At 42.0% G+C, this 17448-nt stretch overlaps 1 protein-coding gene across 2 annotated transcripts in view; it reads right to left on the reverse strand.

Annotated features, from left to right (window-relative positions):
- Positions 1–2214: 2214 nt before the first annotated feature.
- Positions 2215–17448, reverse strand: part of Cemip2 (cell migration inducing hyaluronidase 2) — an 80352-nt gene continuing 65118 nt past the window's right edge. For both annotated transcript variants that reach the window (XM_059259726.1, XM_059259734.1), the window contains exons 19-24: positions 16561–16743; positions 14022–14241; positions 11320–11418; positions 6423–6577; positions 3413–3516; positions 2215–3032 (exon numbers count right to left, since the gene is read on the reverse strand). In XM_059259726.1, coding sequence (XP_059115709.1) covers positions 2839–3032; positions 3413–3516; positions 6423–6577; positions 11320–11418; positions 14022–14241; positions 16561–16743 — 955 coding nt within the window. In that variant the 3' untranslated portion in view covers positions 2215–2838. The remainder of the gene's footprint in view (positions 3033–3412; positions 3517–6422; positions 6578–11319; positions 11419–14021; positions 14242–16560; positions 16744–17448) is intronic.

Genomic DNA, 17448 nt, shown 5'->3' on the forward strand with positions numbered 1-17448 from the left:
TTTAGGTTTTTGTGTGTGTGTGTTTTGTTTGTTTGCTTTGTTTTGTTTTCTTTTGGGGTGAGGGGAGGATATGGGGGGACAAGGAGGTGAGTGGAATTGGGATATATGATGTGAAAGTCCCAAAGAATCAATTAAAAAACAAACTTTCAAACTGGGTAGCGGTGGCACATGCCTTTTAACCCAGCACCTGGGAGGCAGAGGCAGTTAGATCTCTGTGAGTTCGAGGCCAGCCTGGGCTACAGGGCAAGTTCCAGAGAACAAAGAGAAAGCCTGTCTTGAGGGGGAAAAAGCCTTTCAAAAAGTAACAACAGTAAAATACTGTTTTACTGAGAATCCTGTGACATAGGGATCTCAAAATAACATACAGATACATGCAAGTGTTTTAAATAATTTACTTAGCTTTATTTTATGTGCATATGGTGTGAAGGTGTCAGGTCCCCTGGAACTGGAGTTACAGACAGTTATGAGCTGCCATGTGGGTGCTGGGAATTGAACCCAGGCCCTCTGGAAGAGCAGCCAATGCTCTTAACTGCTGAACCATCTCTCCAGCCCCATGCAATTGTTTCTTAATTACAACAATTTTGCAGATGGAAGCTGAACAGTGAGGTTGTAAGTAGTGTTTCCAACATGGCTGCATGTTAGAATGACCAGGGAGCTTAAAAAAAAAAATCAAAATAAAAACACCTTACATGCCCCAGCTACACCTAAAATCAATTAACTCATTAACTCTCATCTGGGAGTAAGCCAGTGGGGTCCAGGCCTGTGTATTTTCTAAGGCTCTCCAGGTGATTTCAACACACAGCCAAGTCTGGGCTCCTCTTCATGGTAAAACTTGTTCCCTTACCTTTTAACTCAGTCTTGCAAATCTGTATAGATGGTCATCCTTTATTTCTCCCAATAACTTCTTTAAAAATCTGAGATCTGAACAGCTGCAGAGATTCACAAACACACATACACAAAATACATGCACACATTTTTATTTACTTAACTTAGGCCCTAATTATTAGTACATAAATCAGAAAAACTGAGTGCCTTGAAACTTGCATACCCTCTCCAAATATTTTTTTAAAAACCTGAATTCTAAAAAAGCACACATCAAATATATTTAAGTCATAATATACACACACACACATCCCCACACACAATTCAATCACCTTCAGGAACCATTACCCAGTAATATATTTAATAGGTAAGATCTTACTGTACAAAAAAAAGAAGAAAAAAAAACCCCACATCTGAAAAACCCCAAACAAACAAATAACCAGACTTTGATTAAGACACGTGCCCTTCCTGTGAGCACTTACAGTCGGCATGGTTTGTTACAGCACTTTGAGGTAGCATGTTCTGTAAAGAAACACAAGTCACAGAGACACAGAGTACGGCATCAGCCTCGGCCTTCACACAGGAAGATGGGCTTGTCTGTATTCATTGCTAACGTCACCCGGACATGCCTGGCTAGTCATCCGCCCACCTGCATGCTGCCCAGCAGCATTCTGATGCATCTTCCTCCTGTCTGCAAGGCCAGCCTCCTTTGCCATTTGTCCCTACAGGCTGGAGAAAAGCCCAGTAGCAGGGGCACTGGGCATCATGGCATCCTTCTTGTGTTTGACAACTACATTCACTAAGACAGACTCTTCTTTTTAAGGCTACAAAGAGGTTCATATTGTCTCCATGATTCTGACCTAAAAAGGTGCCTCCTCCCTCTTCCCCTTGGATACAATATTTATGGAGAAGCAGTAAGCTCTCTGGGATTTTCTGGAAGGATGATGAGCAGAGACAATTTAAAAAATATCCACACACCAAAACAATAAAACACCAGCACAAGATCAAAACCAAGGACAGGTTTCTTTTTGCAAGCTCATTTTTTTTGGGGGGGAGGAAAGGTTGTTTTTTTTTTTTGTTTGTTTTAGACAGGGTTTCTCTGCATAGCCCTGGCTGTCCTGGAACTATGTAGACGAGGCTGTGCTAGAAGTCAAGAGATCCACCTGCCTCTGGGAATTGGAGTAAAGGCATGCGTCACCACGCCCAGCTCCCTTTTGCAAGTTAAAATGACAGAAGTTTACAGTTTGGGAAGTGGCTTGCTTCTTTCAAAGAAAAGTCAGTTCAGCTCTGCATTTTAAATACAAATACACAGTCAAGACAGGATAAGGATTAAAGCTGCAGAAGGTCCACCAACTTCAGATCTGGGTGCAAGTCACAGGGTTTGTTTTTTGTTTTTTGTTTTTTGCTCAATGGTTACAGATCAAAAAGATTTCAAAAGCCCTTTTGTCCCAACATGGTTCCCTCTTTGAAAGGTGAACCCTCAAAAGAAATCAATATACAAGTCAATAAAAAGAGTACATGTCCAGGCAAGAAGGGCATGTGCCGGGCCTGAGTTGCCACTTAAAACGTATCTGGCGTCAGATAAAACCCTCACAGGCTGTCCAGAAAGGAGCCCCCAGGCATCACTCAACAGGCCAGCCACTGGTGTCGACTGCACAATAAGCATTAGACTTCAAGTATCAAGGCGCTACAGCAGCCGCGTGGAAGCTCTCCCCGCACCCCGCTCCACAAAGAGGAAAGCCCTGCTGATTGGCTTATCGATGCGAAGGACGAGAGAGCTGCTCTCCAAACTCAGCCGCCTCAGGAAGACAAAGGGTTCTTAATGTGGGCGGCGGCGCAATGCCAGGGTGCACGAGCTGGCACGCGGGCGATTGCTTTGAGTTCTTCTCTCTCCCTTTTGTATCAAACAGGAAAACGGTTCCGTTGGGTTAACAGTGTCATCTTAAAATGCCATAAATTAAATAAGTTAGTTCACATTTTTTTTTTCTTTCCCAGCACTTAAAGTACAGTCAGTCTCTAGCGCGCTTTCGAAGCCTGCTGTAACAGCTCGAGGTCTCTTCTGTGGACACTGGTCCTGGAGCACCCATAGTCTTCCATCTGCAAAGGGAGGTACTGCTCGAGCACCCCGAGGCCCTGCTCAGCAGGACTGGTGAACAGCTTAGTCCATGATGGTTTAAACTTTCCGCTGAATCCCAAAAATACAACACTGCCTATAAAAAGAAAGAGAGAAAAGTTGAAGTGTAGAGCTACCGGTTCCAGCAAGATAATGAGGGAGTTGAGTCAGAGCTGAGTAAAACAAAGACACACACACACACAGACACACAGACACACACACACACACACACACACACACATATGTATTGATAAAACACCTGCACTTCTTTACATCAGCAACAAATTCTTGCCACCCAAATGACAGACCACATCCCAACACACTTCCTCTGACACAGTCCTTTATGAAGAAATTATTTCAATGACGCTCAGTCTGGGGAGAGCTCATGAAAACAGGCTAGCACATAAACAGCACCATAAAAGTATCTTCACTGCCACATGCATCATAAGAACATCATAGGATACTGCAAATACAAACCTTTGCTATAAAGATGTGCTGGTTTGACCAATCCCAGAAGTACTAATGAATCAGAGATATTCATCTGCTTTAGTTCTCCTCTTGTGCTCAACAGAACGATTGACCTGTGGGTCAAAGTCAGAAAATCAGAACCGATGGCAGCCACTCAGCATGGATTTACTGAGACTCCGTCTGGACTGAGAGCAGTAGAGGAGTATTAGATAAAAGCAAATTTAGAAAGGAGAACAGTCCAGCCGCTTTTCATCCCCGATGACACAAGTCCCAACTCCCGCTGCAAAGGGAACTTCTCATGTTCTTAGGAGGGGATAGTAACACAGGGAAACAGAAAGGTGTGTCTTTCCAGGATTGGTCGATTCAGAGAGGGTGATTTGGGTTTCTCTCAGGTGCTCTAATACGCTGTGTGTCATTACCTCTTTATTACGAATGGGTAAACAACCTTAAAACGGAAAGGTAAGAAATGGAAAGGTAAGAGTTGGAGTGCAGATCGCTGGTGCAGTCACTCGCCAGTGCTACAAATAACAGCAAGAAACAAGTACAGACACAAGCTGTTCTCGATGGTTTGAAGGAGTGGTTTTGTTTGCTTGTTTTAACCGCCATCTTTAGGGCTGCTGAGGTGGATCAGCAGTCAAGAGCAGTTGCTGTTCCACCAGAGGACTGGGGTATGAGTCCCAGCACCTACGTGAACGCGCACAACCACCCGAAGCTCCGGTTCTAACAGATCTGATGCCCTCTTCTGGTCTCTGCAGGCACCAGGCACACACATACACATAAAATAGTAAAAATTTAAAAAAAAAAAAAAATTGTCATCTTCAACAGTACTCAGAGCTGTTTGTGGATCCCTGTTTTTCCTCCTGGTATAGCTGCTATGGCTTCGTAGTTTATTTTGTATCTGACCAACAAGCTCTTTGAATTTCTTAAAATAAAAAAAAGCTTACTGTAGTGGACTACAATACCAGCTGCCAAGCACAACAGGAAAGTACGCTGTTTGCTCCCATGTACAGAAAGTATGCTACTCATATAATTTAATTTAGTTAGGGGCGTCTTGTAATATTAATTTCCATTCAGAAAAAGAATCCCTCCTTTAAACTCTGGCTGTAACTCCTTTCGCAATGCAGATATTTTCTTAATTTGGGCTTCGACAAGTGCTTAAGACTGAACTATGGTGTAGGCTCTTGGTTGTATTCTTCCTAAAGCAGTGATGACTGGATTCAGCATTACTGCAGAGGACTGGCCACAGAAGTCCTGCACATCTGAACTTCAACAGGATGGAATTATCAGGCCAGTCTGGAGAGATCCTTACCAGACAGACAGACGCACGCACGCACGCACGCACACACGCACGCACTCACGCACGCAGTCCACCAACAAGCTCTCAAAAAGTCACTGTCAGTTGCACAATAACTTCATTCTGAAGCCCTGGCTAGCTGGATCTTGCTAAGTAGACCAGGCTGACATCAACCTTATGGTGATCTTCCCGTCTCTGCTTCTAGAATGCAAGATTACCACTACTCCTGGCCCTTGCCCTATAACTTCTCGACACTGTATTAAAATGTAACATACACACGTAGCAATCCTAGGGTCCAATGCATAAGCTTCTGCAAACTAAATACAGTAATATAACCAACAGCCAGCTGGAGAAATAGCTCAGCCTAAAAGTCTCTCCTTAGGTGGTGGTTTTTAAATCTTCAGTGTGTAGGGTACTTGCAAATCTATGTTTTTTTATTTGGTGAGACTTACGCCTGGGTTGTTTGAGGAAAAGTAAGTACATGGGTTTTTAAACACTGAGAAAAGCCTTGAAATCCTGAAACCTCAGAAAACAATCCTCTAAAATTATCCTGAACAATAAGATAGCTCTATAGCTGATCCTCTTCTCCACAGGTTCTGCATACATTATTTCAATAAGACATTCATCAAAGTTACTTGGGAAAAAGCGCCACCCAGATGGCAGTGGGTACAGGTACTTGTTGTGTAAGCCTGATAACCTGAGTTCGATTCCCAGAACCCACACAGTGGAAAGACGAAGAACTGCAAGACATTCGCTGATCTCTGTATGTACACCTTAGCATGTGTGGGCACCTTGGCATGCGTGGGCCTACATTCCTGTCACATAAAAAGGAAACATAATGAAGGGTTGTGGGGCAAACCTACATGTGTACTGGATACAAACACACTTCTTCCCGTCACTGTTCCCTAACCAATACAACAGAACAAGTATTTACATGGCGTTTACATGGGTCCACCATTATTCAGAGGTTAAAGTGTACAGAAGGACTATGAAGGTCATATGCAAATACTACACCATCTTAAATAAGAGAACAGGCATAAGAAGATTTTTATATTTGCAGCGGGAACTAAAACCAAACTTCTCTGGCTACTGAGGGAAGACTACCTCCTCCACACACATCACCCCCCACCCGCAAACAGCATGAACATATGCACACAAATGTTATGCCAAAATATCCTAAAGACTTTATGGGACTTATTGGGAGCCAGTTCTGCAGGCTACCACAACATATATCATCAGATCAATGGAAATGACTGGAAAGTCAGGTTAGCCTCACTCCACAGGAAACTTATGTTCTTTCTATAAATGGCTGCACTTAAAGTCTACCACAGAGCAGTGAGAATATTCGATTCATCTCCTTGTCCTCACACACAGTCTGGTCAATCCAGAAAAAAAAAAATTTCTCCAGTGCCTCTTTTTTTCAGAGATAAACAACAACAACAAAAGCCAGACCCTGCTCTTAAAAGAGAGCTGGGACCCACAACCTCTTAAAAATTAAGTTACTCTTTTCCAGATACCACGTGACCTGAGCAACGACTTCCTGAATCCCAGTCACTGTACAAAGCCATGTGAGAGTCCATCAATGGGACCAATGGCCACTGAAGAAAAAAATATCCCACAGAGCCTGAAATGCTCATGGAGTGAACAGAGCTCAGAAGTAGGCATCGTAACGAGAAGTCATATCTTAAGACAGCTTTTCTCTGGTGCAGGAATAGCTTGACCTACCTTGGAGGGATGCTAGCCTTTAAATACTCTTCCATGTGGCTGACATCTGCAGGAAGGAACATCTTCTTTTCCGTCAACCGGAAGGGAACACTGCAGGCATCCACAACAAGGAGGAGAACACCCGCACTCCGGAAGGTAAAGTCTGTGCCATTGACCTGAGAATGCAAAAATATCTCATGCTGTCATCTCATTTCAGAAAATCCCTAGGATGCTTGAATTTTCTCTAGCTCCTTCTAAGCCCAGGATTCAAAATACATTATGTTTGGTCTACTGTTTCCCTGAAATGTCTAAAATTCTACCCATATTCCTCCAGATTTTAGCTTCTTCTACTGTAGGTCATAATCTCCATGTAGAGTCCCATGATTGGAAGGTTTCTGGATGCACAAAAACCAAAAATCCATTAAAATATAAAACACAAAATGCATCTGGGGTATTTCTATCTGTGTTCAGTCATGTAGCATCCTGTGTTCTGAACACACAACATGTATACTTTATTTTACACTGTGTGTGCTCTCACTTACATAGTCCCAGCAAATGCTGTTTCAAACACCTTAGTTGAGTCAAGGACACTGCATCCTATCACCTGCAGTATGTAAAATGCACAAAGTTTTCTGCTCAGGTAGAAAAAATAAACAAAAGTCTTCAATATTTCCTGCCATCATTCCTGTGTATAAGCATCAACTTGCTATATCTTTGGATTGGACTGTGTTAGAATGTTTGATTTTAAAACTTTGTTTGAGGTGCTGACTTGTGTCTCATTAAGAAAACTTTTCAAATCATCAAATAAAATTTGGCCTGGGATTAGGACAGAATTCCCAACAGTTTCTAAAATGTCCCTAAAGATCCTTTTGCCATTTTGTACTATGTATGCATGTGAGATGGCATTCTCAGCATTGATGACTATAACATCAAAATATGGATAAACTCCAAAAAACACTGAAGATGTTCTATATCTAAAAGTATCAGAAATGCAGCCAAAATTTCATTCTTTTTGTGAAAATGAACAAATCCACCCATCTCACTATTCAAATTCACTTTAATCTTTGACAATAGTTAGTAAGATTATGTGCAGATCAAAGAATTGTTTTGAAATACATTTCTTTTAGTGTTTGATTTGTTTTGTTATATGCCCAAGTTTTTACAAAAAATTCCTTTGCAAAAAGAAGGCTATGAATGGGAAAAGGTTAGGATGTCCTGCTAGAATCTGCCCTGGGGAATCATTGCTGCCCTGGGGAATCATCGCTGGCCACATAACATACTCTAAGCAAGATGGGGCAGGCCCCATTCAGCCTCACAGGTGACGGGTCTGGAAGTCAGAGCTCAGGTGTCCAGGACACAACCCTTCAGCATCTAGGTCTGGAATACCAAAGCTGCCGAGTGCCTCCTTTCTCCTCCAAATACAGCTCTCCTCCTCTGACATCAAAATAGCAAAGTGGGACTTTTACGAACACTTAAGCTGTGAGGTATTGAAGCAAAATAGAATGAGGGGACAGAGGAAACATGGGAAGAGAAAGGAGCCCTCATCCTGGAATCTGGCTGAGTCAAGACACTGTAAGACAACTGATGAATCAAAACTGCCCACTAAGGTAGAACATGTCTTCCTAAAGATACCTTTAAGAAGTGAAGCCACGTAGGGTCAGAATGTGAGTGACTGTGAGCTGTACCATGTTAGCATCCTACCAACCCTAAACCCCAAAAACACATCTCACAAAACTCCCTTACAGGTTCATTTACAGAAAGAATAAGAATGCCAACTTGTATGTTTCCTTCCATTTTTATGTTTAATCTTTGAACACTGCTGCAGATGAAGTTTCATGAGCAATATAAGTTAGAAAGCCTCAAAGCTGAAAAACAATAAAGCCCAGCTCTCCTCAGAAGCCTACAAGTCTTGGAGTGTGTGCCTTCTTTTCAGTTTGTTCCTCCGCCCTCCACTGCGCACACACCCTCGCTCTCCTGCCTGTGCTCAGCTTACATTTAAGGCACAGAATCTCCCCTGCCTCTGAGGTAGTTTAAATGAGAATGGCCTGGATGCTTGCCCCCCATTTGGCAGAATTCTTTGGTGAGGATTAGGAGACAGGATCTTGTTGAAGGAGGTGTGTCACTGGGGGTTGGGCTTGAGCCCATGCCATTACCAGTTAGCTCGCTCTCATGCTCTCTCTCTCTCTCTCTCTCTTTCTCCCTCTCTCCCTCCCTCTCTCTGCCTTTTGGCTACTGTTTTACAATGTCAGCTCTCAGCTACCTCTCCAGTGCCATGCCTGCCTACCTGCTGCCATGTTCTGGGCCATGATAGTCACATGGTCATGGACTCACCCTCTGAAACTGTTAAGTCTCAATAAACTCTTCTATAAGTTGCTTTGGTCATGGTCTCTTCACAGCCACAAAAACTAACTCAAACATTCTACTTAATAAATTCATTAATTTTGGCTTCTTGTCCTATAATTATTTTGTATGGCAGTCAAAGATCCAGATTTGCTGAGAGACGGTCCCTAAGGCCTCCGGTGGCAATACTGACCTTCCTCTCCCTACTGTTGACAATGTCACGACACTTTCACAAAAACCTTCCCTACATCACGCTCTGTGATCTTGTCAAGAAAGAGAAATGCCAAGCAGGACATGAAGGCACATGCCTGTAATCTCAACACTCAGGATGTTGAGGGAGAGAATCATAAGTGACAGGCCAGCCTGGGCTACTTATAAAAATCTTAGCTCAAAAGAGAGAAAGAGAGAGAGATATATAATGAAATAAAATCTAAAATAACAAGAGGAAAGCCAGGGTTCTGGAATTATTAAATATTAATCTCTCAATGAAAAAATAGAAAACGAAACAAAAAACTCCACACTAAGCAGCCATTGCCTCTGTCTGTTAAGAGTAAATCATGCCACACTGACAGTTCACAAGAGCTCGACAGGTTCTCTGTGCTATGCCTGTCCTTCCTGAAAAATTATTTCTAACCCATGACTTAGCTCCTGAGAACTCAAAACTATTTGTTTAGCTATGTTTAAGTCTCTCTAATTCAGGAAATAGTTCTGCATATTCCTGACATAATCTTTTCTCTTTTAATTACATTTTATTTATGTGTGGGGGGGTGTGTACTATGGGGTGAGTGTTAAAGGTCAGAGAACAATTTACATGAGTCAATTTATTTCTTCTACTATGTGGGGTCCCAGGGACTGAACTCAGGTAGTTAGGCTTCATGGCAATTGTATTAAGCCACTGAGCCATCTTGTCTACCCACTGTAAATCTTACATGCAAAAAAAAGGGACACGATCCACTCTTCACTAATACCAGAATATTTAAATTTTATGTAACATAAGAAATTCCATAATGATTCTCAGAAACTCAAATTGTGCTTGCAAAAGGCACCACCCCCTGTAAAAACAACCCCACAGAGGGGGAATGCAGCTTTCAGAAGCGGCTACCATCATGCTGAGGCCTCGGAAGTGGGTCATGATGTGAAAGTTCTGGGGATAAATGTGCCAACTGTTGGTGAGAAACACTGGGAATCAGAGCTCAGTGGGGGTGACAGCAGCCCAAGATGAATATACATCATATAACCGGCATAAGAGCAGGTAAGATGGCAAATTTCATGTTATGTGTGTGTCTCTTATTGCCTTAGAAAAACAGGGCAGGTGTAAACCTAATTTTGTCCCCACACACTTGGCTTTGTGATGATCTTAACTCATCACTTTAGCAAAATGAATTCCTGCAGAGACCACAGGAGACTGTGAGAGGGATGCTGGACACCTACTAGCAAAAAACTCCTTACAGAGAGCCCCAGACCACCCTGACTTCAGACAGACTGCACTTGAGTCCTAGTTCCTAACTGGGCCATCAGCCCAAATTCTAGTGCTGACCCTGTGACTCGCATCTGCTCCACTGATGCCCTCAGAAGAGATGACACCCTGTCTCTTTGTTTTCTTCACTACTGTCCTTAAAAGAGACGTGGCCTTCAAAGAAAAGGCCAAAGGAATTTAGAAGCCATCATTTCCCATATCTTAAACAACCTGGGAGTTTATTTTAATTCACAAAACAAGATTAAACATGGGTTTCTCCATATTTAATGAGCATGAGAATTAATCTAACTAAAGATGCCTTTCCTGTGTAATGGTGAATGAAGAGTAATCTAAACAAATTTTTAACATTGGCCTAAGACAGTGGTTCTCAGTCTTCCTAACGCTGCGACCCTTTAATACAGTTCCTCATGTTGTGGTGACCTCCAACCATAAAATTATTTTGTTGCTTCTTCATAACTGTAATTTTGCTGCTGTTATGAATTATAATATAAATATCTGATATGTGACCCCAAAAGGGTCACTACCCACAGTTTGACAACCACTGGCCTAAGAGTAATCAATAAATAATCCGCTTGAAAAAATAACTTTAAAACACAACCGTTTCAGAGGCATTTACACCTCAGCTGCATTCCTGCCAGCAGTAAATCAAATGGGATGACAAACCCATGACTGGTCCTAGAAATAATGGGTATCACACTGGGACTAAAGATCAAAGCAAGAAGCCACAGCAGTTCAGACATGTGGTGGTCTGCAGTTGGCCAAGAAGTGATGCTGTGGGTCGTTATCTGTGCTCCTAAAATTCATAGTCTGAGATTCTGATCCCCAAAGTGATGGTATTAGGAGGCAGAGTCTTTGAGGGATGAGGGGGAAGCCCTTGTGAATGAGGCTTAGGAGCCAAGCTGGAGAGACAGGCACAGAGAGGAGGTGCTACCTATGAGCCAGGAAACTGGCCCTCCCCACAGTACTTTACTACTGCCTCCATCTTGGACTTCCCAGCTGTAAAACTGTGAGCAGTAAGTTCTGTTGCTTCTAAGCTACTCAGTCTATGGCATTTTGTTACAGCAGCCCCTAGAGACTGAGGCAACACCAGACTGTACTTACAGAAATAACAGACGGCTCTCCACGCTGAGTTTCTGCTTTACCGGGTGACTGGAATCGTACAGGGAGGTAGCTCTTGTGAGGGTCACTGCTGAACACCATCTAGACAAGAACACATTGCATCTTTGAAGGCAACTGTATCCACATCCCACAGGTCCCTCAAAACACAATTATCATCCCAAGTAGCTATTTCTTTATCTGAACTTTTATACCCACTTCATGACCTGTAATTCTATCTCATACATGTAGTACAGGAAGTGTATGCTTCTGGGTTTCTGGAATAATCAGTTTCAAAGAAGTGTAATCTTGTTAATGAAATCAACAGGGGCTGGGGGTCTAGCTCAGTGGTACATCACATGCTTAGCATGCATTCCCACACACAATCGAGTCAATAAAATTAACTCAGTAATATGTGCTAAATGTAAATCTTTGTAAACATTTCATGAAAAAACAGGCACACATCTTTTTCAAAATGATTTCTTTTTTATTTTTATGTATTTAAGTTAGTGTGTGTGTGTTTGTGTGAGTATGCATGTGTGTACAGGTGTCCAAGCAGGCTCAGAGTGGGCATCAGATCCCCTGGAGCTGGAGTTACAGATCGACGTGAACTGAGCCACCCTGTATCAGTACTAGGAACCAAACTCCTGTCTTCTGCAAGAGCAGCAAGTGCTCTTAACAGCTGAGCCATCTCTCTGGCCCTGGGACACATCTTTTTCAAAGATCTTTTTCAGATTATCCTGAACTGGGGTTCATCAATCTAGGACCAATGAAAGTCTCTAACATAAGGACGGCTATACTTTTTACCAACTTCTAGTGTCCTGAACAGGGCCAGGTCTCAGCCCCTCTCCACTGTCTGCAAAGTGCTAGTGTCCATAAACAGAGCTTACATTACATTCAGGGCCCCATTTCCCTCTGTCCTGTCGCCCCAGGGAGTCAGGGCAGCTCTCCACTTCCCACAGGCACCTACTTCCCATTCTTCCCTGACTCTGCTTTCTCTGATGCTGTCCACTCCACCTTCTCCTTTCCCTTTCACTGCTCCACTTTACTCTCGGTCCCTAAAGTCCACCTCCCCTGACGAATGTGCCTCATTTCCAATCCCCAGGCATGAACAGCATACAGTCCTCATAAATCACCATCAACAATTTCACACAAGAATCATCATCGTTATACCAAGCAACATTTGGAAGCTGAGTATTGCTTTTGAGCCTTAGTTTAGGGCAGAGCTGAGTGAATCTAATTATTTCTAATACACATGTGTTTGGCTCTACAACACAATACAAACACTCCTCAAATTTCCAAGGAACCACGATGCTCCCAAACACTTGAAACGCTTTGCAGCTGCACAACCAAACAGCAGTGCTGTTTCTTCCTTCCTTTTTAATTTGTGAGATGGATTTTCTCTACTGTAGACCAGGCTGGCCTCAAACTTGAAATCGTCTTGACTCAAGTACTCAAGATTTGAGGCATATATCACCACACCTGGCATCAATATTTTTAAATGAATTCTTCCAGATGTATATGGCATAGCAACTAAGAATGCTAAAGGTAGGAGAGGAAGACTGGGACACCAGTGATGATCAAGGCATTTTGAAAAGTTATCAGGTTTATTTAGTAATGAAGGACATTCTGAACACTGAGCTAGAGCACTCAATGTCTTCCCCCATATTCATTAAAAGTGAAAATATTGCATGGGACTTGGAATCTCAGTGGTAGAGTATTTATTCTGGTTGAGTATATGTATTTAGAATATTCTAGGCCCTACATTTCGGAAAAATATGGAAAAGAAAAAATTTACATGAGCCAGGCAAGAACCCCTATCTAAAAACATATACCCACATGCAAGTACTCTTCATGCACATGGAGTCTGGGGTTTGTGGCTGGCTTTCTGTTTTACTTGAATGGGAAAGCAGAGATCGTTAACGAATGTGAGTGAGGTGGTGATAGTGAATTGCCACTAAAAAACTGCTAACTGGGTGTGGTGGCTTAGGCAGAAGGACCTACATTTCACAGTCAGCTTGGGCTACAGAGACTCAGGCTCAAAAAACAAAACAAAGTAACAAGGTTAGAGGGTACAGAGTGGATGATGATGGAAGACAAGGGAAGGGGTACAGAGTGGATGATGGGGGGTACAAGGGAAGGGGTAGAGAGTGGATGATGTGTCCCTTGTCCCCCATCATCATCCACTCTGTAACCCTTCCCTTGTCCCCCACATCATCATTTTATACTACTAATAAAACAAAGAATTATGGGGCATGGTGGCATGCATCTCTAATTCTAGGACTCAAAAGGTAGTCAGCATGATCAGGAGTTCAAGGTCATTCTAAGCTATATAGTAAACTCAAGGCTATCCTTCAATTGATGAGACTATGTCTCAAAAAACATTAAACACGTACATACATAAATAAAACAACTTTATAACACTTTTAGACATATAAACCCAACAGTAATATTGGAACAAAATCCTAAACCTAGTAAACAATTTTACAATTCTTAATCAACATTAATTAACCTATCAAGAAAAAAGACACATTTGCTATAAATGGGGACTATTTTGCTTCTTATGAACAACACATTCTAGACTAGACCAAAATTCATGTATCAGCATGAATTAATAAAGTTGCACGCTCTATGTTTCAAAGCCAAGTGATCCTACTGCCAAGACAAGAAAATTCCCCTCCAGAGGCCCCCTCCTCTTCCCTGCTTACCTGGTGGGTGCCGCAGCCCTGACAGAGTCCCGTGAGCATGGCTGGCATGCGCTTGACCGCCGAAGGCTTTTTGTAATACTGTGGGTACGCTTTGGCCATGCAGTTACTGATGTCTTTGGAGTCTGTTGCTGCCTGAATTTTGACTCTTTCGCATCCCTGAGATGAACAGTAACTGTGACCATCTCTGTGGCTATGGGCTCTGAGATACAGAAACAATAACCTGTAAAATAAAAACCAAGCCAACTGATGTTAGTTCCGCTCAGAAGCACAAAATTTCTCAACTTGATTCATGGCCAAGGGAATATTTCTCCAATAAAGAAACTTTTCCTTAAAAGAAAAATAAATTGCAAAGCTGATAAAATGTCTCACTTCCTTCCTTATCCCCTAGTGTTGCCGGTTACTGCCTTAGGGAGCATTGTGATTATTTTGATTGAGTTGTCCTGAAAGACATGAAAGTTGATTGCTGGTTTAAATTAGTTCAAGGGGTTGTCTGAGAGGAAGGAATTTAGCTTGCTTCGAAAACTCCTTGAAAACTATATTTATATTGAGTTTAGAAATGGAACATTAATATCAACTATTCCTTTTGTTGTTGCTGCTCATAAACTGTTGTGAAAACAGGGATAATAGAGTAGTGACTGCGGCTTGTATAACTAAGGTCAAGATAATCAAAGCCTTGCGACGCCTTCCAAGAGCACATGGGTCTGGGGTCCATCCTTCTCAACTGGGCCAACACCAGGCTGAAGGACAGTTACGCCAGTTACAAATTATAGTCTCCCTACCAAGATGAAGGGGAAATCTGATGTCTAAGAAATGCTGCAGCATTATCTGAAAACTTAGTGTTTCCAAAACAATTGAAAGGTAAGCATACAATCAAAATAGATTGTACAAAATTCTCAAAGAATAAATAAAAACATTATAATAATTGTTTTTAAAAGGTAAGAGCCAACCATGGTGGTACATGCCTTTAACTCTAGCACTCGGGAGGCAGGACAGGTAGATGGATCTCTGTGAGTTCAAAGCCAGCCAGGTCTATACAGAGAGTTCCAGGCCAGCCAGAGTTTATAATGAGACCCTCTTACCCTCCAAAAAAGGTAAGAAAATTGGTGACTGTCCCAACATCTAATAATTTTAGTACAAATACTTAAAAAAATAACAGGGGCCTAAATGGGCAAGAGCCTTTTAGTATATAATTTAAATTGTCAAAATGAATAAAATTAAAAAGAAATAAATCTTCAAAAGCTGGACTTTTTTTTTTTTAAATAACCAAACCAGAAAATAATGTCCCATCTTTGACATGCATAATCACTAATTTGTGGCTACTGGAATGTACTTACAAATATGGTCATTCCTTTTATTTTCAACTTAGTTGAATTTTCAACAAAGAATGTGGAAATTCTGTCATCAATAAAATCCAGTTGGACTATTTGTATTTAATTAGAGATTGAAATTTGGAGACTCTCAAGCTTACCACACTGGCTGCTGGGAGTACTAGAGGGCAAATGAATTGCTTCGTAAACAGAGGTTAACCGGATAATTAACAAATGAGCTCCAACTTCCTTCCCCCAAGCAACTCTGCTCCCACTTCTTCCCACTGAACTTTTTGTCTTTCCCAAACATGCCATGCCAATGTTAGTCCATGCCTCCATGCATCTGTGTGCTGTTTCTTCTACCGGAGACTCCTCACCCAGCTGTTTGTATCTCCCCCAACTGCTCAAGAACTAGTTAGCTGGAACCTTGCAGGATGTCACTGTACTCTCGGCTAACCTGTTAGTTCCCCCCTAAGGCACATTAACTATACTGCTGTCAGACTTACGGCATTTAAGCTTTTCGCTCTCTAATAACTTGCTTCAGTGACTGAATTTCCTGCAGAGATGAAGCCTATCTCCACGAGTATCTGTATACCTAGCCAGTAGACGGTCAGCTTAAGGATGGAGTTGGAAGGAGCATGCTACTTGCTGGAGAGAAGAGGAGATCAAGCCTACCATAACCCCCAGGCTGAGAGCCTGTAACAGGACAAAAGCAGACAAAGCCACCAGGACCCCAGGAGAGCAGGATAGGAATTAAAAAGTGGAAAGACGCAGCCTAGAGAAAGTCGGAAGCAAATATGCCATGGTTACACAGTGAGGTTTAAAAACTCATGGTCAGCTTGAGAAATAACCTTAAGTTAGAAGGGGAAAATGGGTTTTCAGTGAAATATAAACAGTATCTTATACAAATAACTATTACAGAATTGTTGCGGAAGAACAAATTACTTTTGTTTTCAATTGGACCTACTGATGGCTCTTGACAATGATAATCTCTTCCCCTAAATTGCCTTAATAAATAAACAGCAAATATCTTGAGTCCTACTGCCAACTATAATTATGAGTCATCTGAGCTGTGCTCCTAACCCCTAATAGTGATGTGCACAAGTGCCCATGCCAGGTGCTCAGCTAAAGGGCCGTTACATCCCATCCCTTCTTAGTTATGCTAAGAGAAGCAGCAATTTCATCCTTAAAGAAAAAAAGCATTAGTTTTCAGTCACTGCTTCATGAATTACCCCGTGCCAGAGTCGAAATAGAATTTCCTCTCCGATGGCTTCCTCTGTAGCTCTTCCATCGACTGCGCAGGCTCATAGTCTTCAATTCTGGATAAAGAGCCATTCTGCCGCTGCAGAAAGCCGAAGGTGACCTGAAAGCTCGTGTTGGATGGGTAACAGAGGCCAACTCGGATCCAGTCATCCCTTAAAGGAAACACAGAAAAACAAAAAATTCACACTTAGGCTAATATCTTTCTGAATGCTGCAGCATATGGAACTTTAAAGCGTGATTTCTCTCTTTCTTTTGAGTCCTGAGCCTGATACACTCAATTAGTTCCCAAATATCTTGGATCAATACATATACAACAGAAATAAGATCTACCAAAAAAATATAAAAAACCAAAACTTGGTTTCAAGAGAAGTTGGAATTTATTTGTGAATTTAAGTTAGATAACATTCTTCAAACAGATGTTCAAGTTGGGTATGGGCACACAACGTGAAACCACCAATCTCCTGACAATGGATTTATCAGCTAATAAAATCATTTGAGAGAATATCTGGCCACAAATATATCTATCTTTTTTTTTGTTGTTTTGTTTTTCAAGACAGGGTTTCTCTGTGTAGCTTTGCGCCTTTCCTGGAACTCACTTGGTAGCCCAGGCTGGCCTTGAACTCACAGAGATCCGCCTGGCTCTGCCTCCCGAGTGCTGGGATTAAAGGCGTGCGCCACCACCGCCCGGCCTCTATCTATCTTTTAAAACGTAGTTAAGTGACTTTTCTAGTGGCACAGTTGAGAAAAATGAAGGCACATGTCCGTTGTCCATACCACCAAACTACTATGATGGTCTTCCTGAACATTCTTAGATATAAAATTATTTCTTTAAAAAAATTAAAATATTTTCTTTTTGG

The sequence above is a fragment of the Peromyscus eremicus genome, chromosome 1, assembly GCF_949786415.1.
Source record: "Peromyscus eremicus chromosome 1, PerEre_H2_v1, whole genome shotgun sequence".
In the NCBI taxonomy this organism is placed as follows: Eukaryota; Metazoa; Chordata; class Mammalia; order Rodentia; family Cricetidae; genus Peromyscus; species Peromyscus eremicus.